This window comes from Odocoileus virginianus, unplaced genomic scaffold (genome assembly GCF_023699985.2).
Source record: "Odocoileus virginianus isolate 20LAN1187 ecotype Illinois unplaced genomic scaffold, Ovbor_1.2 Unplaced_Contig_37, whole genome shotgun sequence".
NCBI lineage: Eukaryota > Metazoa > Chordata > Mammalia > Artiodactyla > Cervidae > Odocoileus > Odocoileus virginianus.
Window position 1 is genome coordinate 33,506 of NW_027224354.1, and position 27,483 is coordinate 60,988.

The window sequence follows — 27,483 nt, forward strand, 5'->3', positions numbered from 1 at the left end:
CTTATCAGATATTTGCAATTATTTTATCCCATTTGGTAGGTTGTCTTTTAATTCTGTTGATGGTTTCCTTTGCTGTGCAGAAGCTTTGTAGTCTGATGTAGTCCCATTTATTTTTGTTGATTTTGCTTTGGTTTCAGATTAAAAAATCACTGCCAAGATCTATGTCAAGGGGTGTACTGCTTGTTTTCTTCTAGGAGTTTAAAGATTTCAGGTCTTACATTCAAGTCTTTAACCCCATTTTGAGTTCATTTTTGTGTATGGTTGAAGATACTGGTCAAGTTTCATTATTTTGCACGTTGTTGTCTAATTTTCTCAACACCATTTCTTGAAGAGACTGTCCTTTCCCCAGTGTATATTCTTGGTTCCTTTTGTCATAAATTAATTGACCAGGGACTTCGCTGGTGTTCCAGTGATTACGAATCAGCCTGCCAATACAGGGGACACAGTTTCCATCCCTGGTCAAGGAAGACCCCACATACCGAGGAACAACTAAGCCTGTGCACCCCAACTACTGAGCCCACACTCTAGAGCCCACGAGCTGCAACTACTGAAGCCTGTGTGCCTAGAGCCCATGCTCTGCAACAAGAGAAGCCACCACAATGAGAAGCCTGCACACCACAACTAGAGAGTAGCCCCCACTCACCACAACTAGAGAAAGCCCACACACAGCAACAAAGACCCAGTGCAACCAAAAATAAACAAATAAATAAAAAATAATAAATAATCTATAAAAATAAATTAGTTGATTACACATGTGTCTAAATCTATATTTTTAAGAAACTGAGTGGACTCAAAGCAGAATACACCTAAAGATGTTTAGGAAAAGACACATTCATAGTCAAAGCTCAGAAAAGTAAATACAAAAGGGAAATCAGGGAAAGAAACACAACCTACACCACCTATAGGAGAAAAGTGGTATATAAAGGACAGCAATTTCTTATCAGAAATGATGTGGTCCACAAGGAAGTGCACATTTTCCAAGTGCTGAAATAAAGGAATTGACAACCTCAAATCCTGTATCTAGCTTAATTATCCTTCAGAAATTATTGGGGATTAAAAAGGCATTCTCAAGTGAAGAAAGACTAAGAAAAAGTTTTCACCAGCAGATACACCCTGAAGAATGTGTAGAGGAAACAGAAAGGAATTAGTAAAAGAATAAATCTAGAAACATCTGGAAGGAAGAACAGCCCCCAAAATATGATTAAATACTTTCCTTTTCCTCTTGAAATTTCCAAATTCTGTTTAATAGTAGAAGCAAAATATATAACACCAGGGATGTCCCCAGAGGTTCAGTGGTTAAAACTCCACACTTCCACTGCAAGGAGCATGGGTTTAATCCCCAGTTGGGGAACTAAGATTCTGCATGCCATGCAGAGTGGTAAAAAACAAAACAAAACAAAACAAAACGCAGTATGATACTAAAGGATGTTGTTTCAATGTATGTAGAGAAAAACTTAAAGTGTCTTGTTCTACAAATTATAGATGATAAAGGGACTTTATTGACCACACCAATGGAAAGAGCTGGGCATGCTGACCCTCGCTGCTGTTTGGGGCACATATTATTTACTAATATGAGTGTATGAATCAATGAATGAGTGACAGATAAGGATACACATTTTCTCCATATTCTAAACAGGCAGTTTGGAAGTGAACATCACCTCCTTGGATATTTGGTTACTTTTGCCTCAATGATCTTTTCTCTTTCCTTAAAACATACCTCTATTTCAATGTAATGCTTTCCAGATGTTCCAAACTGTACTAATAGCACCTATCTGATTTTGTCAGATCACTTCCCTGGTTATTAAATAGTTCTTATCTAAGGTCAAAGGATTCAGGGGAGCCTAGGAATTACCCCTTGCATCTTTGTTAATCCCGATCTTCAAGAGTTTAGAAGAGAGATGAATTTAAGATAAATGAAAGGGGCATTGTGGGCCCACCTGGTAAAGCATGAAAGCTACCAAGAAAAGAATCCAAAGTGATAGGGCCAACTGTGTATGAAGGAACATCTCCAGATCTCCAGATAACCCATTTCTATTAACAGAAACAAACTATTATATCCCAGGGGAAATCCTGTGCAGAGATTCTACTAAACACAGTTTTAAAAGGTCAGTTAGTGTGGACAACAGTAAAATGCACATTTGAGTAAAATAGGAATAACCCATGTGCCTCCTCACAGCACAGAATTACCCAAACATAAGGGGGGTGGTTGAGTCAACAAATGCAGTTCTGTTTGGGAAGTGGTCATGATGTTGGATTTAACTCTGCAGAAATAAGTGCACAAAAGCTAGGTCCAGCCTGCCCAAGGTCCACTTCTCTTCAGGGCCCCCACCCAGTTGCATGGCTCCATGCAGCAGGAGGAGGAGGCAGAATGCAAGGGGTCCCATCCACCTTGGCTGCGTCTGAGCCAGGAGGAAAGGTATAGGAAGAAGGAAAAGAACCAGAAGGAAGAAAATTCATTTCCAAGACAAAATAGCATCTTGTCTCTGTTCCCCAGGAAATGCAAACTTTCTGCTTTCAGGTTCTGGAGCATTCCAGAACTCAAGCCTTGAATCAGCATGGGCTCCACTTGAGCCCAAGTTGACAGCATGTGCTGTTTGGGATCAAGAAGCCCAAGTTATCTGGAAATGGAACTCACAGTTACAGAAACCAGTCCACAACTGTCCTCAACTGTAGTTCAGGACCTCTTCAAAACCACCAGCCCATGCATGGCAGCATAGGTTGGAAGAATGTGTCGAGCTTAACTCCGGGACCTATCGATGCTCCCATATGTGAATGAATCAATCATTGTCTTCATTTAACTTAATTTACCTAAAAAATCATTTGGTGGGCTTCCCTGGTGGCTCAGTGGTGAAGAATCCACCTGCCAATGCAGGAGACACAGGTTCGATCCCTGGTCCAGGAAGATCCCACATGCTGTGGGACAACTAAGCCCATGCAACATAACTACTGCGCCAGCACTCTAAAGCCTGTGAACTGCAACTACTGAGCCCATATGCTGCAACGACTGAAGCCTGCATGCCTAGAGCCCTTCCTCCACCAGAAGAGAAGCCACCACAATAAGAATCTCCTGCACCACCACTAGAGAGTAGCCCCTGCTCGCTGCAACTGGAGAAGGCCCATGTGCAGCAATGAAGACTCATTGCAACCATAAATAAATCAATAAATCTTTAAATAAAAAGTATGTAGTGATGGTGCAGTTTTACTAAATGGGCAAATATTCAAGTCAAAAGATCTTCTGAGTTTTCTTCTACCAGGAATGGGAGAGGGGGAGAAGCAACACAATCTAAGAAAATATACGCATGCTCTTCAAGGCACCACCGTCTCATTTCTTGGAAGAAATGGGTGAGACTGAGGAGACTGTCACCATCCTCTGCTGTTGCAATGTGGGAGACCTGGGTTCAGTCCCTGGGTTGGGAAGATCCCCTGGAGAATGGAAAGACTACCCACCCCAGTATTCTAGCCTGGAGAATGGTGGCAAAGAGTCAGACATGACTGAGCAACTTTCAAAAAAAAAAAAAATTCTCTGTTGTTCATGAGAATACAGAATGTGCAAGCGAAACATCAGGATGGGGCTGAGGTCAGAATGCCCTGGGCCGGGCTGCATCATCCATCTTACTGATCTACTGTGTTCTCACATCCTGCCACTTTCCCCTTACAATGTTAATGAAAGAAAACTTTTGAGCATGAAGGGATTTTTTAAATAGAATTCATGGTTTTATTTGCCAAGATAATAAAATTATTTTCTCCAATAACATATGACATCAATTTTTCAGAGTAGAGTGGTCATTTACAATTTATGAACATCCCTCACCCTGTAGAAGATGGCAGAGGAATAGGATGGGGAGACCACTTTCTCCCCCACAAATTCATCAAAAGAACATTTGAACGCCGAGCAAATTCCATGGAACAACTTCTGAATGCTGGCAGAGGACATCAGGCACCCAGAAAGGCAGCCCATTGTCTTCAAAAGGAGGTAGGACAAAATATAAAAGATAAAAAGAGAGACAAAAGAGGTAGGGATGGAGATCCATCCCGGGAAGGGAGTCTTAAAAAAGAGAGAAGTTTCCAAACACCAGGAAACACTCTCTCTGGCGGGTCTGTGGCGAGCCTTGGAATCTCAGAGGGCAAAATAACCAGGAGGAAAAATAAATAAATAATTAAAACCCACAGATTATGTGCCTAACAGCAACTCCCAGTGGAGCAGCAGCCCAGATGCTCGCATCCCCCACTAGCAAGCAGGGGAGGGACAGGGAGGAGTGGGCTGCATTGCTTAGGGTAAGGACCGGGCCTGAATGCCCTGAGGGCAATCTGAGGGAACTAGCTTGAGATAACAACCCAGACTGTGGGATAGCTATCCTGCGAAAAGGCGAAAAGCCCTAACCTAAGACCCACTAGGCACACTCACAGAACAAAGGACTGAGCAGAGCTAGCCAGCTGTGAACCGGCCCATCCGCAGGCAGGTGCGGGCAGCCAGAGCCGGAAGGGGGCAATCGCGGGCCCCAGAGAGGCATCCCTACCAAACTGCAAGCAGACTTCTCTGCTAACCAAGACTTCTTGGGATTCTGGACAATCGACATCCGCCGGGAGGGTCGCAGCCAGAGACCAGCTCCCCAGAATAGACACACGGCACACCTGAGAAGGCGTGCTTGTTGTACACCCAGAAAACCGAGCGGCTGGAACAGGGGAGGGGATAAGCCGCAGCCTTCAACTGGGGGCGACTACACATGCCAAGCACCTGGTCACCTGAGCTGCTCGGACCTGGGACAGGTGCAAAACGCAGGCCCAACCAAGTCTGCGCCTTTGTGGAGTACCCGAGAACCTGAACCTGAGCGGCTTAGACCTGGGAAGTGCATGCAAACCAGGGCCTGCATCAGACAGTTCCCGGCAGAGCAACCTAGAGTCTGAGCAGTGTAGACTGGGAAAGCACACACGCCGTGAGAGGGGGCAAACCCAGTGCAGCTGAATCACTGTGAGCACACGCCAGTGATATTTGTTTGCAGTGTTTCTCCCTCCCCAAAGCACGACTGAACAAGCAAGCAAGCCTAAAAAAAAGTGACCACCACGTGCCCCTTGTGTCAGGGTGGAAATTAGACACTGAAGAGACCAGCAAACAGAAGCTAAAATAAACAGAGGGAACCGCTTTGGAAGTGACAGGTGCAATAGATTAAAACCCTGTAGTTAGCACCGACTACATAGGAAGGGGCCTATAGACCTTGAGAAGTACAAGCCGGACCAAGGAACTATCTGAAGATGAACTGACCCCACACTGTCCACAACAGCTCCAGAGAAAGTCTTAGATATATTTTTACTACTATCATTTTTTAAATTTAAAAAAATTTAAAAAAAAATTTTTAATTTTTAAGTCCCCATTACTCCTTTAACTTTCGTTTTTATAACCTGCTATTTCCTTGCAAAAAAAAAAAAAAAAAGACCCTATTTTTTAAAGCAAACTTCATATACATATATTTTATAATTTCGGTGACTTTGCTTTGTTTTGTTGTTGTTTGTTTGATTTTTTTTTTTTTTTTTTTAATATTGTATTTTTGGGAATCTAACCTCTACTCAAGATTTTTAATCTTTGCTTTTTGGTATTTGTTATCAACTTTGTACCTTTAAGAACCCAATCTTCAGTACCCATTTTTACTTGGGAGCGGGATCACTGGCCTGATTGCTCTCTACCCCTTTTGACTCTCCTTTTTCTTCACCAGGTCGCCTCTATCTCCCCCCACCCCCTTTTCTTCTCTACCCAACTCAGTGAATCTCTTTGTGTGTTCTGGGCTGTGGAGAACACTTAGGGAACTGATTACTGGCTGGATATGTCTCTCTCCTTTTGATTCCCCCTTTTATCCTCCTGGCCACCTCTGTCTCCTTCCTCCCTCTTCTCCTCTCTGTGTAACTCCGTGAACATCTCTGAGGGGTCCAGACTGTGGAGAGCACATAGGGAAGTGATTACTGGCTAGCTTGCTCTCTCCCCTTTTGATACCCCCTCTGCTCCTCCTGATCACCTCTAACTCCCCTTCCCTCCCTCTTCTCCATGTAACTCTGTGTACCTCTACAGGTGTCCCTCACTGTGGAGAAACTTTTCATCATTAACCAAGATGTTTTATCATCAATGCTGTATAGATGGAGAAGTTGTGAGGCTACTGTAAGAATAAGACTGAAAACCAGAGGCTGGAGGCTTAAGTCCAAATCCTGAGAATACCAGAGAACTCCTGAACCCAGGGAACATTAAACGATAGGAGTTCATCAAATGCCTCCATACCTCCACTCTCATAATGCGTTAATGAGATCAAAAACGTTTTGGAGGGAACCAACAGTAGAATAACAGAGGCAGAAGATAGGATAAGTGAGGTAGAAGATAGAATGGTAGAAATAAATGAAACAGAGAGGAAAAAAGAAAAAAGAATTAAAAGAAATGAGGACAACCTCAGAGACCTCTGGGACAATGTTAAATGCCCCAACATTCGAATCATAGGAGTCCCAGAAGAAGACAAAAAGAAAGGCCATGAGAAAATACTTGAGGAGATAATAGTTGAAAACTTCCCTAAAATGGGGAAGGAAATAATCACCCAAGTCCAAGAAACCCAGAGAGTCCCAAACAGGATAAACCCAAGGTGAAACACCCCAAGACACATATTAATCAAATTAACAAAGATCAAACACAAAGAACAAATGTTAAAAGCATCAAGGGAAAAACAAAAAAAATAACATACAAGGGATTCCCATAAGGATAACAGCTTTTCAATAGATAAGAGTTTCAATAGAAACTCTTCAGGCCAGAAGGGAATGGCAGAATATACTTAAAGTGATGAAAGAAAATAACCTACATCCCAGACTACTGTACCCAGCAAGGATCTCACTCAAATATGAAGGAGAAGTCAAAAGCTTTACAGACAAGCAAAAGCTGAGAGAATTAAGCACCACCAAACCAGCTCTCCAACAAATGCTTCTCTAGACAGGAAACACAGAAAGGGTGTATAAACAATAAAGTAAATGGCAATGGGAGCATACTTATCAATAATTACCTTAAATGTAAATGGGTTGAATGTCCCAACCAAAAGACAAAGACAGGCTGAATGGATACAAAAACAAAACCCCTATATATACTGTCTACAAGAGACCCCAACTCGAAACAAGGGACACATAGAGACTGAAAGTGAAGGGCTGGAAAAAGATATTCCATGCAAATAGAGACCAAAAGAAAGCAGCAGTAGCAATACCCATATCAAATAAAATAGACTTTAAAACAAAGGCTGTGAAAAGAGACAAAGATGGACACTACATAATGATCAAAGGATCAATCCAAGAAGAAGATATAACAATCATAAATATATATGCACCCAACATAGGAGCACCACAATATGTAAGACAAATGCTAACAAGTATGAAAGGGGAAATTAACAATAACACAATAATAGTGGGAGACTTTAATACTCCACTCACACCTATGGATAGATCAACTAAACAGAAAATTAACAAGGAACACAAACGTTAAATGATACAATAGACCAGTTAGACCTAATTGATATCTATAGCACATTTCACCCCAAAACAATGAATTTCACCTTTTTCTCAAGCTCACATGGAACCTTCTCCAGGATAGATCACATCCTGGGCCATAAATCTAGCCTTGGTAAATTCAAAAAAATTGAAATCATTCCAAGCATCTTTTCTGACCACAATGCAGTAAGATTAGATGTCAATTACAGGAGAAAAACTATTAAAAATTCCAACATATGGAGGCTGAACAACACACTGCTGAACAACCAACAAATCACAGAAGAAATAAAAAAAGAAATCAAAATATGCATAGAAACAAATGAAAATGAAAACACAACAACCCAAAACCTATGGGACACTGTAAAAGCAGTGCTAAGGGGAATGTTCATAGCAATACAGGCTTACCTCAAGAAACAAGAAAAAAGCCAAATAAATAACCTAACTCTACACCTAAAGCAACTTGAAAAGAAACGAAATTATGAACCCCAGGGTTAGTAGAAGGAAAGAAATATTAATAATAAGGGCAGAAATAAATGCAAAAGAAGCAAAAGAGACCATAGCAAAAATCAACAAAACCAAAAGTTGGTTCTTTGAGAAGGTAAATAAAATTGACAAACCATTAGCCAGGCTCACTAAGAAACAAAGGGAGAAAATTGATTTTCTAGATTCAACAAAATTAGAAATGAAAATGGAGAGATCACAACAGACAACACAGAAATACAAAGGATCATAAGAGACTATTATCAGCAACTATATGCAAATAAAATGGACAACTTGGAAGAAATGGACAAATTCTTAGAAAAGTACAACTTTCCAAAATTGAACCAGGAAGAAATAGAAAATCTCAACAGACCCATCACAAGCATGGAAATTGAAACTGTAATCAGAAACCTTCCAACAAACAAAAGCCCAGGACAAGATGGCTTCACAGCTGAATTCTACCAAAAATTTAGAGACGAACACCTACTCAAACTCTTCCAGAAACTTGCAGAGGAAGGTAAACTTCCAAACTTATTCCATGAGGCCATGATCACCTTAATACCAAAACCTGAAAAAGATGCCACACAAAAAAAAGAAAACTATAGGCCAATATCACTGATGAACATAGATGCAAAAATCCTTAACAAAATTCTAGCAAACAGAATCCAACAACATATTAAAAAGATCATACATCATGACCAAGTGGGCTTTATCCCAGGGATGCAAGGATTCTTCAATATCCACAAATCAATCAATGTAATACACCACATTAACAAATTGAAAAATAAAAACCATATGATTATCTCAATAGATGCAGAGAAAGCCTTTGACAAAATTCAACATTCATTTATGATAAAAACCCTCCAGAAAACAGGAATAGAAGGAACATACCTCAACATAATAAAAGCTATATATGACAAACACTCAGCAAACATTATCCTCAAAGGTGAAAAATTGAAAGCATTTCCGCTTAAGTCAGGAACAGGACTTTCACCATTACTATTCAACATAGTTTTGGAAGTTTTGGCCACAGCAATCAGAGCAGAAAAAGAAGTAAATAGGAAAAGAAGAAGTAAAACTCTCACTGTTTGCAGATGACATGATCCTCTACATAGAAAACCCTAAAGACTCCACCAGAAAATTACTAGAGCTAATCAATGAATATAGTAAAGTTGCAGGATATAAAATTAACACACAGAAATCCCTTGCATTCCTATACACTAACAATGAGAAAACAGAAAGAGAAATTAAGGAAACAATACCATTCACCATTGCAACGAAGAGAATAAAATACTTAGGAATAAATCTACCTAAAGAAACAAAAGACCTGTATATAGAAAACTATAAAATACTGATGAAAGAAATCAAAGAGGACACAAATAGATGGAGAAATACACCGTGTTCATAGATTTGAAGAATCAATATTGTGAAAATGAGTACAATACCCAAGGCAATCTATAAATTCAATGGAATCCCTAATAAGCTACGAACGGTATTTTTCAGAGAACTAGAACAAATAATTTCACAATTTGAATGGAAATACAAAAGCCCTCGAATAGCCAAAGAAATCTTGAGAAAGAAGAATGGAACTGGAGGAATCAACCTGCCCAACATCAGTCTCTACTACAAAGCCACAGTCATCAAGACAGTATGGTACTGGCACAAAGACAGAAATATAGATCAATGGAGCAAAATAGAAAGCCCAGAGATAAATCCACGTACCTATGGACACCTTATCGTCGACAAAGGAGGCAAGAATATACAATGGAGAAAAGACCACCTCTTTAACAAGTGGTGCTGGGAAAACTGGTCATCCACTTGTAAAAGAATGAAACTAGAACACTTTCTAACACCATACACAAAAATAAACTCAAAATGGGTTAAAGATCTAAATGTAAGACCAGAAACTATAAAACTCCTAGAGGAGAACACAGGCAAAACACTCTCCGACATAAACCACAGCAGGATCCTCTATGACCCACCTCCCAGAATATTGAGAAATAAAAGCAAAAATAAACAAATGGGGCCTAATTAAAATTAAAAGCTTCTGCACAACAAAGGAAACTGTAAGCAAGGTGAAAATGCAGCCTTCAGAATGGGATAAATAGCAAACGAAGCAAAGGACAAATAATTAATCTCAAAAATATACCAGCAACACCTTCAACTCAATTCCAGAAAAATAAAAGACCCAATCAAAAAGTAGGCCGAAGAACTAAACAGACATTTCTCTAAAAGAGACATACAGATGTCTAACAAACACATGAAAAGATGCTCAACATCACTCATTATCAGAGAAATGCAAATGAAAACCACAATGAGGTACCATTACACACCAGTCAGAATGGCTGCTATCTAAAAGTCTACAAGTAATAAATGCTGGAGAAGGTGTGGAGAAAAGGGAACCTTCTTATTCTGTTGGTGGGAATGCAAACTAGTACAGCCACTATGAAGAACAGTGCGGAGATTCCTTAAAAAACTGGAAGTAGAACTGCCATATGACCCAATCCTGCTGCTGGGCATACACAGTGAGGAAACCAGAATTGAAAGACACGTGCATTCCAATGTTCATCGCAGCACTGTTTATAATAGCCAGGGCATGGAAGCAACCTAGATGTCCATCAGCAGACAAATGGATAAGAAAGCTGTGGTACATATACACAATGGAATATTATTCAGCCACTAAAAAGAATACATTTGAATCAGTTATAATCAGGTGGATGAAACTGGAGCCTATTATACAGAATGAAGTAAGCCAGAAAGAAAAACACCAATAGAGTATACTAACACATATATATGGAATTTAGAAAGATGGTAACGATAACCCTGTGTGAGAGACTGCAAGAGAGACACAGATGTATTTAACACTCTTTTGGACTATGTGGGACAGGGCGAGGGCAGGATGATATGGGAGAATGACAATGAAACATGTAAATTATCATTAGTGAAACAAATCGCCCGTCCAGGTTCAATGCATGATACAGGGTGCTCGGGGCTGGTACACTGGGATGACCCAGAGGGATGGCATGGGGAGGAAGATGGGAGGTGGGTTCAGGATGGGGAGCACATGTACATCCATGGTGGATCCAAGTCAATGTATGGCAAAACCAATACAAGGTTGTAAAGTAAAATAAATAAATAATTAATAAATAAAATAAAATCCTGTAACTCCACATATTCACAGAAATCTAATGGGTACCAATATCACATAGACGGGCTTCCCTGATAGCTCAGTTGGTAAAGAAGCCACCTGCAATGCGGGAGACCTGGGTTTGATCCCTGGGTTGGGAAGATCCCCTGGAGAAGGGAAAGGCTACCCACTCCAGTATTCTGGCCTGGAGAATTCCATGGACTGTATAGTCCATGGGGTCGCAGAGTCGGACACGACTGAGCGACTTTCACTTCACTTCGTCACATGGACAAAAGGTGTGATTTGTTCAGAATTAGCACAGAATCCAGGGTATGAATAGGACCTTGACCCCTTTGTTCATTTAACCTTCATCTTCACAATGTTTGCTTTTAAAGAAGCTGTGTGATTCTCATTGCCAGTATTGTCCCTTGTGTCATTTGATGGGATGCTCAGACACCATCTGCCTGGAAGAAGCTTTATCATACATTTGCACTGATCAGGTGATTGTGAAATAGCTTCTAGAAAGAGATAATATTTTCTTTATTCCTTGAAACAGAAAATTTAGCTACATACACCAATTACTAGATGTTTTAGCAAGAGCAAATATCGCAGTAGGATACCAGTTTTCTCATTAACACCAAAACAAGAAGGGGTTGTTATAAACAAATGTGATCACAGGTACTGTTAGGTGCCATGGATTGATAGCAGGATGGTCAGCTCTGGACTAAACCACCCACCTTCAATTTGCACAACAGTATCGATACTCAAGGTTATACTCACTACTGTTGAATTGTTCTATGTTAAAAGTTGTGTTTAAATTCTAAAGGTTAAAAAAAGCAAAAAAAGAAATTGATGCTAAACTTTCAGCCCTGAGCATGTTTAGTAAGACTGGTCATGCAAGCATTTATAGTGCCATGCTCTTCAAGCCTATATTTTCTGATAGAACTGTTGCTCTATTTGTCTTCCCCGGTATATAGTGTTTTTATTTCATTGAGGGTGGGATCCAATACCTGCCATTTAACAAAATGAAGACAAAATAGAAAAAAAAAAAAAAACGAAAAAACAAAAAAGGAAGTGTGGGGGGAAAACTAGTGCACAAGAGTTGGGCTAGTTAAGTCCAGCACCACACCGAAGTAGACTCAGTGATTTTGGAGTGAAGAAGACTTACACTCACATATTCTCTCATGCTCCCACAAAACTCCAGCAACAAATGTTCTCAAGTTCCTCTTGCCTTGCCATGGGGACTCAGGAGTTGACCAAGGAAAACTACTTGGCCCCATGAAGAATGGCGCTGTCAGTGTCTGTCATGAAAGGAGCCTAGTCAGGAAGCAGTCTCAAAGTATATGGTCTTGATCACCTCATGAAAATGTGTGGCAAGAGGCTCTCAGGAAATATATGAAGTCTGGATCATCCACATGGCACCTCTGCATGGGAACATGGTGGCTCTGAACTGGAACTGAACTGCCTTCCCCTCACTTGACCAAAGCAATGAGACTGACCAGTATGGGTGAAATGAGTGTGTGTTTGTGTGTGTGTGCATGCGCTTGCACGTGCATGCATGCCCACGTGCAAGCTCAGTTGTGTCCCGTTCTTTGCGACCCCATAGACTGTAGCCTGCCAGACTCCTCTGTCCATGAAATTTTCCAGGCAAGAGTACTGGAGTGGGTTGCCATTTCCTACTCCAGGAGATCTTCCCAACCCAGGAATCGAACCTGTGGCTCTTGTGTATCATGCATTTGAATGTAGATTGTTTACCATTGTGCCACCTGGGAAGCCCAAGGTAGGTTTAAAGAGAAGGGAATGTTTTATGATTTCCTTTGTCCTTGAGGGCTCAAGCTGAAGAATATGTAACCACTGCTTTAAAGGAACCAGCTCCACTTGGCTGGATAGGATCAGAGCTCATTTCATCCCAAGTCTTGAGTGCCTTTTGGTCTGGAAAAGTGACTTGTCTCCTACTACACACAACTGGGACATTCTCTCTGTAATTATGAATTGTTTTACATAAACTAAAAGAGAATGTCTTTGATCACTAGAGTTTGTCAGTGTTGGATTGCTTCCACTGTGATGTTCTGAAACTTTTTCGCCTCAACATATTAAAGCAGCTCACGTTAGAGACACTTTAACATGAACGTTTTACAGGTGAGACATTATATATATTTTACTGTTTATAATAAATGCCATCTATACAAAAGTCTGGTGTTAATTTTAATGTTGGCACAAGATCTGTTTTCCATGATATGTTAACACCTACAATTTCACTGTTGAGGCTATTTTTTATTGAGATTCTGAAGCCAAAGGAGCCTTGTGTTCTTTTTGTTCATTTTTCTTATTTCCTTGAAATACGAGATTTTGTATGGTCTTCACTGTGAAGACTTCAGATTAATCCTTGTATTACACTTGGTTGTCTCTTAGCTATATAACTTCTGAGGGTAACTCATTGAACTCTTCAAAGAAACATTATAAGGGATAAATCATAATAGGTGTGAAGGAAAGCAGTGTTGTGATACACCTCACTGAGCTGATGAAAGGGGTTGAGGGAACGAAGGAGGAGAAAAGCCTGAGTGATCTCAGGGACGATGCAGAGATGGAACAAACCAGAGTGTGTGGGGAGAGCTAACGGGTGGACAGAGTGTTCTGGTTAGGAATGTGACCCCGGGAGGCAGACAGGACCTCACTGGCAGATGGAGTCCATGGGACCTGGGGTCAGAGAGAAACTAAAGGGCGTGTATGGTCTCCAGGAGGTATGGGGGACCCCTTAGCCATGAATCCTTCTGCTTTATGCCTGCTTCCTACTTTAAAGGAAGCTCTGGGAACTTAGCATCAACTCAACTTCCCTATGTCAGTGGACCTGGTCCTTCTCTGCCCTGTAGACCAGTGACAGAAGCACGGGGCGCTTTACTCCTTACCAATGTTGTACACCATATCAGTGTATAAAGGGGCTGTGTAGTGTCCCATGGAAGCAACTATGGTCCTTCCCCAATCAGTCCTACACCCGGATGGCCTCAAATCCCTGGAGTGTCCCATCAGTTACCTCTGAGCCCTGTCTGCTCACCTGGCAGCCCCACTCTTCACTTCAGTCAGGATGGACTCCCCATCCCCTCCTTTCCATCTAGCCCCCTTAGGTCCTACCCACTATCCCAGGTCCAGCTCTTCTTTCAGGAGTTTCTGATGACTCCAGTGAGCCCTTCCTCCTCTTTTTAAATTAGGGGGTTCTATAGAGGTGACACTGGAGAAGGCAATGGCAACCCACTCCAGTACTCTTGCCTGGAAAATCCCATGGACGGAGGATCCTGGTGGGCTACAGTCCATGTGGTCGCTAAGAGTCGGGCACGACTGAGCGACTTCACTTTCACTTTTCACTTTCATGCCATTGGAGAAGGAAATGGCAACCCACTCCAGTGTTCTTGCCTGGAGAATCCCAGGGACGGGGGAGCCTGGTGGGCTGCCGTCTATGGGGTCGCACAGAGTCGGACACGACTGAAGCGACTTAGCAGCAGCAGCAGCGTAGAGGTGACACTGGAGAAGAAAATGGTAACCCACTCCAGCATTCTTGGCTGGGGAATCCCATGGACAGAGGAGCCTGATGGGCTACATTCCACAAGGTCACAAAAGAGTCGGACACGACTGGGCGACTAAATAACAACACACACTTCTGCCTCTCTTTCGTACCTTTTGTATTTTTCTCGGGTAACCTCTTCCCTCTCCCCCAAGTTCTTCTTCTCCCTGTCCCTCAGTTATCATTTTGTTTTGTTTTGTTTTTTAGTTTTCCTACTATAAAATGGGATTTAGTAACAATGACTACCTCACAGGGATGCTGTGAGCACCGAAAGTGACAATACATTTAAAAACCTTGGTAATGAGAGACGTTATCTAGATCTATTTCATCTTATAAATCTTCATTGCAATTTCTCTCACAGTAGGCCTAAAGAATATAGAACACAGTGTGCTGATTATTTACAAGAACATTTGGGGATGCTGTTACTGTGCATATTAGCTACTAAAGACTGCTTAACAGAACTCCACAAACTATGTTGTCTGAAATGTCAAAAATGTATTCTCTCATAATTCTGGAGACATAAAGCCCAAAATCAAAGTGTTGGGCACGACCATGCTTCTTCCAAATGCTCTGGGGTAGTATCCATTCTTGCCTCTTCTCGGATCTGAATGCTTCTGGAGCTCCTTGGTTTCTGCCAGCAGGGCCCCAATCTCCTCTCCATCTTCACATGGCCTTCTTGTCTGTGTGACATCTCTCTCTCCTTCTCTTCTTTTTCTTTCTAACAATTATTTTCATTTCCAGATTCTCAAGCTCTGCACAGTTTTAGTACTCCCTGAGAAATTAAACACTGTCATATCTCTTCCATAAAAATGGGAGGAAAAGCATCAGTATATACTAATGACTGACAGAAAACATTTACTAGTTTATCACAAAAATGCATTTATGGTAGGAGTTTCAGAAAGAGTAACTGAAAAATTAAAATTTACCTTAAAAAAGACGTTAGTCAGGAAAACTTTACACAGACAAATAAGTGGCTACATATACATTACACTGTTTTATATCCTTTTTGGTCATGGACTACTCTGGGAAGATGTAATTACAAAACTAATTAAAGGAGTCCTTAAAATGTAGTCTTAAAAAATATTGGTTTGATGAAAAGAGAGATTTTAGTCTATTTTAGACAAATTTGGTTAGTTTCTAACTACACTTCATTTCAGCACAATCATCACTCAGGGGACAATCATTTATGAGAAAGGGGAAATTAAAGTTTAAATTAGCTTCAGAATTCTACCCATTATCACCCAATCAATATTGAAGTATATGTCATCAAGTATGAAAAGATTACAGAATTTCAGTTATGTAATTTGCAGGCAAAAAACATAATAATGTATAAAATCATTGATAAACTTAAGCTAGAATTATTAGCTCTAGGACATTTTATTGTATTATTACCTTAAAAGGATGGCAAACTAGACATCAGCAGAAATGCTGTTAAAACTGTTGTTTTTTCGTTCCAAGTTTTTCATATTAATGAAATAAAAGGTTAACAGTCTCTACGTCAAATTTCACAAGTGAAATTGCTGCTCTCTGATTTAACTTTCGGGGATAAGAGAGGGCAAAATCCAAGTATCAACCTTTCCTTTTTTGTGCATAAACACAAATAAGAGTCATTATCAATACAAATGGCAATGTAAGGAAACAACATGTTTAGTCAGGTTCTACATCACAGGATATTACAACATAACTCTGCTACAGTAAATTCCCATTTTGTGTTTTGGAATAGCAGATTACATAGTATGGTGTGAAAAGCAGTAAAACGCACATGCTTTCTGTGTCATTTAGCAAAGAAAAGACAGGAAATAATACATTGCCAAGCTCCACCTGCTACTCCATCCTAGACCCAGTTGTCTATCATCCACTCAGTTCCAGTACTTCCAAATTCTCAGTCTAACCCACTCAGTCTCAAGCCAAGATTAACTCCTTTTGCACCAACTTTCCTTTCTCTCAGCTAAGGCATCATTTTCCAGAAAAGTCTGATTCTTCTGACTTCATGATTTAACCCATTTGAAGTCAAAGAAAATGCTGTAATACTGAAAGCAATTAAACTAGAGATGGAAATTAGTGTTGTGGAAGATACACTTCAAGTGCTCTGCAAAAGTAATGAGAAAGTTGCAAGAAAGCAGATTTTAAACTCTGCCTGGCTTCCTTAGTTACTTGGTATATTATAATGTTGCTCTGATTACTAGTCAGGACAAAGAAGTGCTCAAAGGCACTAAAATATGCACCTTGGGGGAAATGCATGGACATTAAGATTTCTTGGGAGTTGGCCAAGGCATTTTTACATCCATAAGGACCGTCAACTTGAACTTAGTCCATCACAGTTATTAAAAAATGAAAGGAGTAGAACTCTTGCTTACAACTGGGTTTGGCAGAAACACATCCATATACTCTGCCCCTGTAATCACACAGGCCTTTAACCAGGGACAATGAGTGTGCCCACAGAACAGCACTAACGAAAAATTTATAAAGAATCTACGATAGAGCTTCACCATCCAGCTTTACTAGGTTGTAAACACTCTTCTTACCCAAGCATTACTTTGTGTATCTGTGAAACATCTGAAAAAATACTTTTCTTTGACTTACCAGGCTGTAGGGAATGAGTCATTTTATGTACAAGTATCTATAGTAGAACTTGGTATTTTCTTGCATTAACTGAATAATGTTACAACTGGAACTTAAAAGAAGGGTGCCAATTTTCACTTTTTGAGGCTCTGTGAGGTACTGGATGCTCTAGATCAGTTTGTCTTTTGAAGCTCCTCTCTTTGGTATTCTCCCTCTGTCCATTTAGTAATTTGCCTGAAGGTGAAGACATAGCCCGTAACTGATATTCATCTGGGGATCCTTTTAGACAGGTTGGCCTCATTTGTTCTTGATTCACCTCTTTCTGATGCTGCAATGCTAATAACCTATCCTGTTCCTGTTTATGTCTCTCAAAAAATAGACGTTCCAAATCTATCAGTTTTGGGATAAAGCGGGCTTGTTTACTCTTGGTCTGAGGAAGCTTTAAGGAACATTTTTCTTCTTTTTGTAGAACAGCGTGGATTGCTGACTGCTTCAGACAAAGATTCCTGGTTTTTTTCTCTGGAGATATCTTTACTGGTCAGTAGGTGAGGCGAGGCTCCTCATTTTCTGTCACAACTGTGTTATTTTTCAGTGTCTATGTCACATCTGACACTGTACATCCACTCTCTGTTTCGCCAAAAGACTTAACTGCAGCTTCTCCAGAAGAGGAAACTCCAGCTTTAGGTTCTTCATGACTGATGACACATGACTCTCTTTCATGACTGCTTTGTTTGGTTTTCACTTTTCCTTCAAGGTACCATTCTCCACCACTGGCACATAACTGAGGTCTAGGTGACTCCACTGAAGCTTCTGCATCTCACTTTTGAACTTCAAGGCATATTTGAGGAGAAAGTGCTGGCATATCTTCCTCAATTTCTGTGTCTTGCCATGTAGGTTTCTTCCTATCACTGCTGTCAGTTTCCTTGGACCTGGAAGTTTCCCTGTCTTCTTCTACAACTTCAGACTGTGACGCTGACTCAAGTTGAGAATTCAGTGACAAATTCTTTTGAATATCGCCAGTGCTTTTTTGTTTGCTCTTCCTTTTCCTTTGTGACTCGGTTGTGACGGGATTAGATTTTTTGAAATCCGAGCAGAAAGCCGAGACACTTTCCTCACAGACATTGCTCATATTAAGGCTTGGCCTTCTTGCCAGCGCTACATCACTTTTCAGTTGTTCTTCCATCTCTCTGAGCCTTTTTTCTGCCTGTCTCTTTTCCTCTTCTTCCTCCTCTGCCAGTAGTCTCTGTATGTATTTTTCACTGGCTTTGTTTTCTTCCTTCTGAATGGCTTGTCGCTCTGCCTCCACCTTGCTTCTCTCCTCTTCATATTCTCTTCTTAATTCCCCAGGTTGACTTAATAGACGAACTGGCTGAGAGTCATCAACGATTTCCTCTGATTGTTGCCCAGAGACTCTAAGCCGGCATTCCTCTGGTTAGGGTTTTTGAATTATCTCCCACAGTTCCATATTGACAAGAGAATTTCTTCGGGTGTGGTACCGAGTCCACGAAGAGACCCGGCGGCAACAGAAAGGACAGCACAAATTTGCCTTCTCCACAGTCGATTTGAAGCATGCTTTACAGAGCGTTGGTTGCAAGGCAGTGTCACAGGCTCAATGAGGATTTCCACACCGATGTGGCACGGGCATTCCAACAAGGAAGGGATGGTGCCTTTGGGTACAGCCATTTTAATATGCTAATAAGGTGTATTCAACATCAATACCAGAATGCCAGGATTGGGAGCACCGGAATGTCTTTAAGTAAAAAGGTTCTGTGGGCCAGGTAAACAGTACGACCCCAGAAGGCGGTGTATTTGTCCGTGTTAAAGACAAGTATCCCAAAAGGAAGCAAATGAACGTTGACTGCCCCCAGGCACTGACAACCGTTGCAGTACGGCAGTGGTGGGCACAGGGCTCTCTAGTGAGGCAGAAGGCAGGCGTCAAGTTCCATTCCTCCCTGTTTCCAGGTGAGGCTTCTCCCTTAGTTCTGAGAAGCTAAGCCCGAGACCGCTGAGGTGTGCAGGCCCCAGGCCACCACTCCATGAAGACCAGTGCTTCTTCCGGGATGCCGCCTCAGCAGAGGGACTTCCATTTGACCTTTGCTGTGGGGTCGACCGCACCTGTGCACCTCTCAGGGCTCTGAGCCGACCCTCCTCTCTCTTGCACAGTGCAAGTCGCTCAGGGGTGTCTGACTCTTTGCGACCCTGTGAAATTCTCCAGGCCAGAATACTGGAGTGGGTAGCCTTTCCCTTCTCCAGGGGGATCTTCCCAACCCAGGGATCGAACCCAGGTCTCCCACATTGCAGGCGGATTCTTTACGAACGTTGCTATCAGGGAAGCCTAGTCTTGGGGGCAGTGCTGTAGCAATCTCAAAAGGGCTAGAGGTCACAACGCTCTCCCTCTCTCCTTTTTCTTATAGGACACCAATCATTCATTATAGAGTCTACTCTAAATACAGGATGATTTCATGTCAATATCCGTAGTTTCATGCCACAGACCTTATTCCCCAAAATGGTCTCATCACAGGTTCAGGGATTGCGGTTTGGACATGTCTTTTTCAGGATATATGTCAACCCACTGTAGTGATAGGAGGGTTGAAAAACTAAAATGAGCTCTTACCTTTTGTAGATCGGTATACAAACACATGCCTACGTGCATAAATATATAAATGCCTGCATAAGAAAGAATATAATGCATTCTTGAACAATGAAATGCGGATAAAAACATTCAGCAAGTGTTTGGGGGTTGTACGTTTTGGGCAAACGTTGCTTTTCTACTCTTTATTATTGTTATGCCCGATGTCCAAATCCCCGAGCGGGAAGAGAGAAGGCCTCCAAGACAATGCAACTCGCAAAAAGGGAAGTTTATTGCTGACTCGAGTCAGGGCTCCTGCCGCATCCAACGCAGTGGTGCGGGGTCAGAGAGCCCCGAGCCCAAGCTGTTACACAAATTTATAGGGTGAGCACACGCCGTTGGTAGTTGGTTTAAGCGGATTGGTTACAAGTTTGCAAAGCAATTTCATTGGTCAAACACACTCAAAACTTTCGCGCGCGCGGGACTTTCCCGGGGGTTTCCGCCCCGTTCCTAATTGGCAAACAGTGGTCAGTGTTAAGCTGATTGGTTGTATCCAGGTGGCCTGATAATCTTACCACCCAGAAGTAGGAAGGCCTACTCCTAATCTAAGCTGCCTGCCATGGCGTTACTTCTGCTCGCCTCACATTCCCCCCTGTCTGTTGTTCAAGTAGAGGAATCTTCCTCTTTTCCATCTTGGGCCACTGGCTGATATTGTCGTCTCAACACCATAATCTGAATGGTGTTGAGGCGGTTTTTTTTTTTTTTTTTTTTTTTTTTTTTTACTATAAGTGGACCCAGGAGGGTGGAAATTAAGGTAGTCAGCCAGGGGGAGCGTTGAAACCAAGACTCAAACCATCTCTGCTGGGCTTCCCGTTCTCTCTTTCGTTGCGCCAGTCCCTCTCTCACTTTTGCCATAGATTCTCTTACCACTCTTGTATGGTCTGCATAGAAACAACATTCTTTTCCCAGAGCTGCGCAGACCCCACCCTGTTGGAGAAAAATCAAGTCTAATCCTCTCCTATTCTGCAAGACCACCTCAGACAAGGAAGTCAAAGACTTCTCCAAGTGACTGATTGATTCTTCTATGCGAGTTATATCTTCATCTACAGCGGCTCGTAGGGAGGAAAGCCCTTGGCCTTGCAGAGATAGTGAAGCTATTCCTGTCCCTGCTCCTGCCAGCCCAAGACTGAACAAGGTTGCTATGGTGATCGCACTGATTGGCTCTCTCTTTTGTCTTAGCATTTCCCGGTCCCAATGTGAGTACATAACCTCTTCAGAGTGGTATAAGATTTTTGGCATTACAGCAACCAAGACACAGAATTCTTGACTCTGGTTAAAAACCTTCACATTTAAACATGGGGTTAGCCCAGTATGTGAACAAATCCACCAACCCCCAACCTCTGGCACAATCCAATTTTTTGCCGTGTCTTATAAGGGGTGTTTGCACGCCCGAAAGAGTGCGAAGGGAAGGAGGGTCACCCAGTCCCCGCCAGTCTCTATTGCCAACTTTGTCAAAGTTTCTTTTAGGGTCCGATTCATTCTCTCAACCTGTCCTGAGCTCTGGGGATTATATTCACAATGTCCCCAGAGCTTGGGCCAGCCCTTGTACAATCTGGCTCACAAAGGCAGGTCCGTTATCAGAGCCCATAGTCACTGGCAGCCCGTACCTAGGCACTATCTCCTCTAAGATCTTTTTAGCAACCACTATTGCTGTCTCTCCCTTAGTGGGGAAGGCTTCCACCCACCCCGAGAAGGTATCTACCAGAACCAACAGATAGCGATACCCGTACTTGCCTGGCCTTACCTCAGTGAAATCTATCTCCCAGTGTTGCCCTGGCTTTTCCCCTCGGTACCTCGTTCCTGTGTGCTGCTTCTTCTCTGCCCTCATTAGCTGGCACGCTTTGCAAGCCTGAATTATCTCTCGTACAGTTGCATTTTGTCGAGGGAACCTCAGGCAGGCCGTCTGGAGAAGTGTTAGGGTCTTTTTTCTCCCAAGTGTGTAGTTGTGTGCAGGTGTTCACACAGGTGACGACCCAGGGTGGCAGGCAATATCAGGTTGTTGTTTTGATCTCGGTACCATCCATCTTTGTCATCCTTCTGGAGGGTGGTATCCTTGTTGCGCAATACCCCAAGGTGCCTAGGGTCTGTAAGAGGTCCCCGGTGGCATGGCTGCATGCCTCCTCTGTGGTTCCAGCCAATATAAGGTCATCCACATATTGTAGCAGGATGACCTCTGGGTGGCAAGTCTGATATTCGTAGAGGTCCTCAGTCAGAGTCTCATTAAACAAGATAGGGGAGTTCTTTTTTTTTTTTTTCTTTTTCCTTGAAAACTTTTTTTTTTTAATTTTTATTAGTTGGAGGCTAATTACTTTACATCATTACAGTAGTTTTTGTCATACATTGAAATGAATTAGCCATGGATTTACATGTATTCCCCATCCCAGTCCCCCCTCTCACCTCCCTCTCCACCTGATCCCTCTGGGTCTTCCCAGTGCACCAGGCCCAAGCACTTGTCTCATGCACCCAACCTGGGCTGGTGATCTGTTTCACCCTAGATAATATACATGTTTCAATGCTGTTCTCTTGAAGATAGGGGAGTTCTTGAACCCCTGTGGGAGGCAGGTCATCCATGAGACGTCGAATGTGGGGAGTGATCCCCCGCCGAGCTTCCTGGCTCATGGGGTACTGTCTCACCCTCACAGGAGTTGCCCCGGCCTTTAGCTCGATGACGACCGGATGTCTCTGTTTGGCCAGTCCCATCCCTGCCGTTTCAGCCCAGGCCAACGGGTATTTATGGACCCACGGTTGTACATCTGGTGCTATGGTCTCTGAGGGCTTAGGCGCAAAAAGTCTGTATTCATCTCTTAAGGCTAGGGATAAGACATGTATCGGCTGTCCAAGTCCATCCGTGACTGTCATTCCCCCAGGGTCAAAATGAATCTGAGCATTAACTTTAGTCAACAAGTCTCTTCCAAGTAGAGGGGCTGGGCATTCTGGTATCACCAAAAACGAATGGGACACCTGGTGGGTCCCCAGATTTACTTTTCGTTCTGTGGTCCAACAATATCTTTTTGTCCCCGTGGCTCCTTGCACCAAGCTGGTTTTCTTAGACATTGGTCCCAGTTTTTGATTTAAAACAGAGTGTTGGGCGCCAGTATCTACCATGAAGCCAACGGGTTTCCCCTCCACATGTATGGTTACCCAGGACTCGGGGAGGGGTGCCGAGTCTTGACTCCCCTAGTCACTGTCTTCCCCCGCATATAGAACTCGAGTTCCAGGGGAGATTCTCTCTCTCTGGGTTGTTCCTCTCTTCGGGTCCCTCTTAGGGCACTCGTTTTTCCAGTGCCCCTGTTCTTTGCAGTAGGCGCACTGATCTTTCTTTAGGGCCTGCCTTTTTGGTTTCTCTTTTTCTCCCGTCTGGGGGTCTCGAGGCTCCCTCAATTCTGTTCCGGCCTTTATCCCCGCAAAAAGAATCTGGGCTAGCTCCCTCTGGTTCTTCCGGTTTTCCCTCGCTCTATATTCTCTATCTTCCTTCCTGATCTTCTCAGCTAATTCCCTTTCCTCCCGTCGAATTCGTTCTTCCCTTTCTTCTGGGGTCTCCCTATTATTAAATACCTTTTCAGCTGCTTTCAGTAAATCCTGTATTGTCTGTTCTCCCAATCCCTCTATCTTTTGTAATTTCCTCCTAATATCTGGGGCTGCCTGATTTACAAACGCTAACAGAACTGCAGCACGTGACTCCTCAGCCTGGGGGTCCATAGGTGTATATTGCCTGAAAGCTTCCATCAGCCTCTCTAGGAAGGCTGCCGGGCTCTCAGTGGGCTCTTGCCTTACTAAATTTACCTTTGCCAAATTTGTCGGCTTTCTTGCTGCGGCCCGCAGGCCAGCCATCAGAGTCTGGCGGTACACTCGGAGACGCTCCCTACCTTCCGCTCGCTCAAAATCCCAGTTAGGCCGCAACAGAGGAAACCCCTCGTCCACGAGATGAGGCTGGGCGGTTGGCCTCCCGTCGACCCCCGGGACCCGTTTCTGCGCCTCTGCCAGAATTCGCTCCCGTTCTTCTGTGGTGAAGAGCACCTGCAACAGCTGCTGACAATCATCCCAGGTGGGGTTGTGAGTGAACAAAATGGAATCTAAGAGGTCAATGAGGCCTTGGGGTTTCTCTGAGAAAGGAGGGTTTGGAGTCTTCCAATTGTACAGGTCACTCGTGGAAAAGGGCCAGTACTGATAGGTTCGCTCTCCGTCCGGGTTAGCTGGTCCCACTCGGACGGGGAGCGCCTGAACAGTGGATGAAGGTAACTCTGGGTCCCCAGGGTCTTGTCCACCCCTATCTCCCCTAGTTCTCCCCCGGGTCCCCAATGCTGGTCCCCCCTCATGGTCGGTTCCCGTTGGCCCTCTTAATCCTCTCGGTTCACCCGTGGGAGCTTCTCTCCTCGGAGGGAATTGCAAGGGGGGCACATATGGCGGAGGCCTCATCTCCGTTTCTAGATCTATCAGGTTTGGATAAGATGATTCCTGAAGGACTGGTTTTGGGTCCTCTTTCTTTTTGGTTTTCTCCGGGGGGGGGGGTCTTCATCACCAGGACCTGTGAATTAGAAGAGCTAGGAGGTTTGTGAACGAAAGGTTTTAACCACTTAGGCGGATCTTCCACTAGATCCTGCCAAACCATGACATAGGGGACCTGATCCGGATGGCCCCAGGGATCAGGAGCCATAATCTTCTCCTTCACAGCCTGTATGATGGACGGTTGAAAGGTGCCTTCCGGAGGCCATCCAACCTGGAAGGCGGGCCACTCTGCAGAGCAAAAGGTTATTAATTTACTTTTCTTGACTAGCAAAGACAAGTTATGGGCCCTGGCCCTGACATCCGAAAAATGGTCAGTCATGAGGGAAAGTGGGGTAGATTCCCCCTGACCCATGGTCAAAGAATAAATGGTAGGGAGAGAGAGAGAGAAGAAGTCACTGAGAACGACCACCAAAAATCCTACCGGGAGTGGTGGCGGCCAAGAGGTTGGGCTTATGGTATGCTTTTGGAACTGTTTATATGCCTGCGTCATTGCACAGAAGTTTTCTTGCTGGGGGCGGGCACCCTAGGGGTTTCTAGCCCATTCTGTGACCCCCTTATCCTCTCACAGGAGTCTTCAAGTGGCAGGCGCCCTAATGGCCTTTAAGTGCCTGACCCGTGCCCACACAAAGAATTTTAGGCCACGTCCTCAGTTAAGGATGTTAAAGGAGAGGTCGGGAGTTACTGAGGCTCACTTATTGTAGGGCCTTCAGAGTCCGCCAGGGTGTAGCCCTGGCCGGGACTCATCAATTGCCCCCACAACCGTTCGCCTGTTCACTGAAACTCCTGAAAAGAAAAGGAGTTGAGGGCAGATCAGAGAAGAAGAGGAGAAGGAGAATAAGTCAGAAGAGAGAGAAGAGAACGATGCACCAGAAGAGAACGAGACCAGAGACAATGCCGGCACACACACAAACACGGAGAGCCGAAGACAAACACACGGACAGACAAACGTCGGCCGACAACACAGCGCTGGGTTTTCGGGCCCCCTGAGTTTTCTTGCCTCCCGGTACTAGGTTCACCTTACCGAATGGCGTCCACTGCTCACCAGACTCGGGATCAGGAGAGGAACTCTCCTTCCCGCAGAGCCGGCTGCCTTCCAGCGCGCTCGCTGGCCTCGGTCTTGCGCCGGCTGGAACGTCCAATCCGTTCCCCCTTTATAGAAAGCTTTCTCCTGTGCCAGATACCTTCCTGCTTCTCAGCAGGGCCTCGGATTTACACTGGACTTTCCTGTCCTGCCTGAGCACCGGTGCTATTATCTATCCTTCCCCTCTGTCCTGGAAGTGTTCTCTTCCCCCGGTCAAGGGATCCCGGACGAGCCCCCAAATGTTATGCCCGATGTCCGAATCCCCGAGCGGGAAGAGAGAAGGCCTCCAAGACAATGCAACTCGCAAAAAGGGAAGTTTATTGCTGACTCGAGTCAGGGCTCCTGCCACATCCAACGCAGTGGTGCGGGGTCAGAGAGCCCCGAGCCCAAGCTGTTACACAAATTTATAGGGTGAGCACACGCCGTTGGTAGTTGGTTTAAGCAGATTGGTTACAAGTTTGCAAAGCAATTTCATTGGTCAAACACACTCAAAACTTTCGCGCGCGCGGGACCTTTCCCGGGGGTTTCCGCCCCGTTCCTAATTGGCAAACAGCGGTCAGTGTTAAGCTGATTGGTTGTATCCAGGTGGCCTGATAATCTTACCACCCAGAAGTAGGAAGGCCTACTCCTAATCTAAGCTGCCTGCCATGGCGTTACTTCTGCTCGCCTCACAATTATGTTATTTATTTTTTACCTAAAAGAGATGTCTATTGCTCTTGCAAATGTTAAAAACATAAAATGGCAGGGAAGCAAGTACATTCTTACCACATCCCTAGAAAAGCCTTTAGAACAGTAATATTTTTCAGAGACAGGAAGAGAGATGAGAGGTTGAGGCAGTCCCTTCCTCCATATAACAAGAAAATTCCCCTCCAATAACAACCAAAATGGTGAATATCAGTGCTTTAAGTTTCTTGTTATTAAATTGGAGGAAGATATTGGACCTCAGTTTGACAGTTTAAATTTTAATTGGAGGATAATTGCATTACAATGTTGTGCTGGTTTCTGCCATACAACATTACAAATCAGTTGTAACTATGTATATATATCCTCTCCCTCTCAACTCCCCTCCCCCCATCCTGCCCCTTTATTCTTACAAACTCCAGTCTGGGGTTCCCTGTGTTATATAGCACCTTCTCACTAGCTATGTCTTTTACACGTGGTAATGGGTATATATATATATATATATATATATATATATGTCAGTGCTACTTTTGTGATTCGTCTCACCCTCTCATTCCCCTGCTGTGTCCTCAAGCCTGTTCTCTATGTCTGGTTCTCCATTCCTTCCCTGCAAATCGGTTCTTTAGTATCATTTTTCTAGATTTCATATATATGCTTTAATTTACTATATTTGTTTTCCTCTTTCTGACTTACGTCACTCTGTGTAACAAACTCTAGGTTTGTATACCTCAGTTCAACTGACTCAAATTTGTTCCTTTGCTGAGTAATATTCCATTGTACATATGTACCACTACTTCGTTGTCCATGCATCTGTATATGCCACGTCTAGGTTGCTTCTGTGTCCTGCCTATTGTAAATAGTGCTGCAGTACACCTTAGGGTACATGTTTCTTTTTGAGTTGTGCGTTTCTCAGGATATATGCCCAACAGTGGAATTGATGCGTCATATGATAGATTTTTGGGGTTTTTTTTTCCATTTATTTTTATTAGTTGGAGGCTAATTACTTTACAATATTGTAGTGGTTTTTGCCATACATTGATATGAATCAGCCATGGATTTACATGTGTTCCCCATCCTGATCCCCCCTCCCGCCTCCCTCTCCATCCCATCCCTCTGGGTCTTCCCAGTGCACCAGCCCTGAGCACTTGTCTCATGCATCCAACCTGGGCTGGTGATCTGTTTCACCCTTGATAGTATACTTGTTTCAATGTTATTCTCTCAAAACGTCCCAGCCTCGTCTGCTCCCACAGAGTCCAAAAGTCTGTTCTGTACATCTGTGTCTCTTTTTCTGTCCTGCATATAGGGTTATCATCATTACCATCTTTTAAAATTCCATATATATGCGTTAGTATACTGTATTG

The 27,483-nt window shown here is 43.3% G+C and overlaps 1 protein-coding gene and 1 pseudogene across 1 annotated transcript; both read right to left on the minus strand.

Annotated features, from left to right (window-relative positions):
- Positions 1-14,543: 14,543 nt before the first annotated feature.
- On the minus strand, positions 14,544-21,203 carry LOC110142363 (E3 ubiquitin-protein ligase RNF168 pseudogene; annotated as a pseudogene).
- Positions 18,938-22,959, minus strand: LOC139034195 (uncharacterized). The gene is made up of 3 exons (XM_070464628.1): positions 22,287-22,959; positions 19,840-19,892; positions 18,938-19,138 (listed from the first exon to the last, which is right to left on the minus strand). Exons 1-3 carry the CDS (start codon positions 22,957-22,959, stop codon positions 18,938-18,940), a joined length of 927 nt encoding a protein of 308 aa, XP_070320729.1.
- Between the last annotated feature and the right edge of the window lie 4,524 nt (positions 22,960-27,483).

Excerpts from the sequence above, each read along its gene's own strand:
- LOC139034195 (XM_070464628.1), bottom strand. The coding sequence starts at position 22,959 with ATGGTAGATACTGGCGCCCAACACTCTGTTTTAAATCAAAAACTGGGA. Across the intron at positions 19,893-22,286 it reads AAGTGCTTGGGCCTGGTGCA|GCATTTATATATTTATGCAC; the intron begins CTGGGAAGACCC and ends TTTCTTATGCAG. Across the intron at positions 19,139-19,839 it reads TGTATACCGATCTACAAAAG|AGAGCCCTGTGCCCACCACT; the intron begins GTAAGAGCTCAT and ends CTGCCTCACTAG.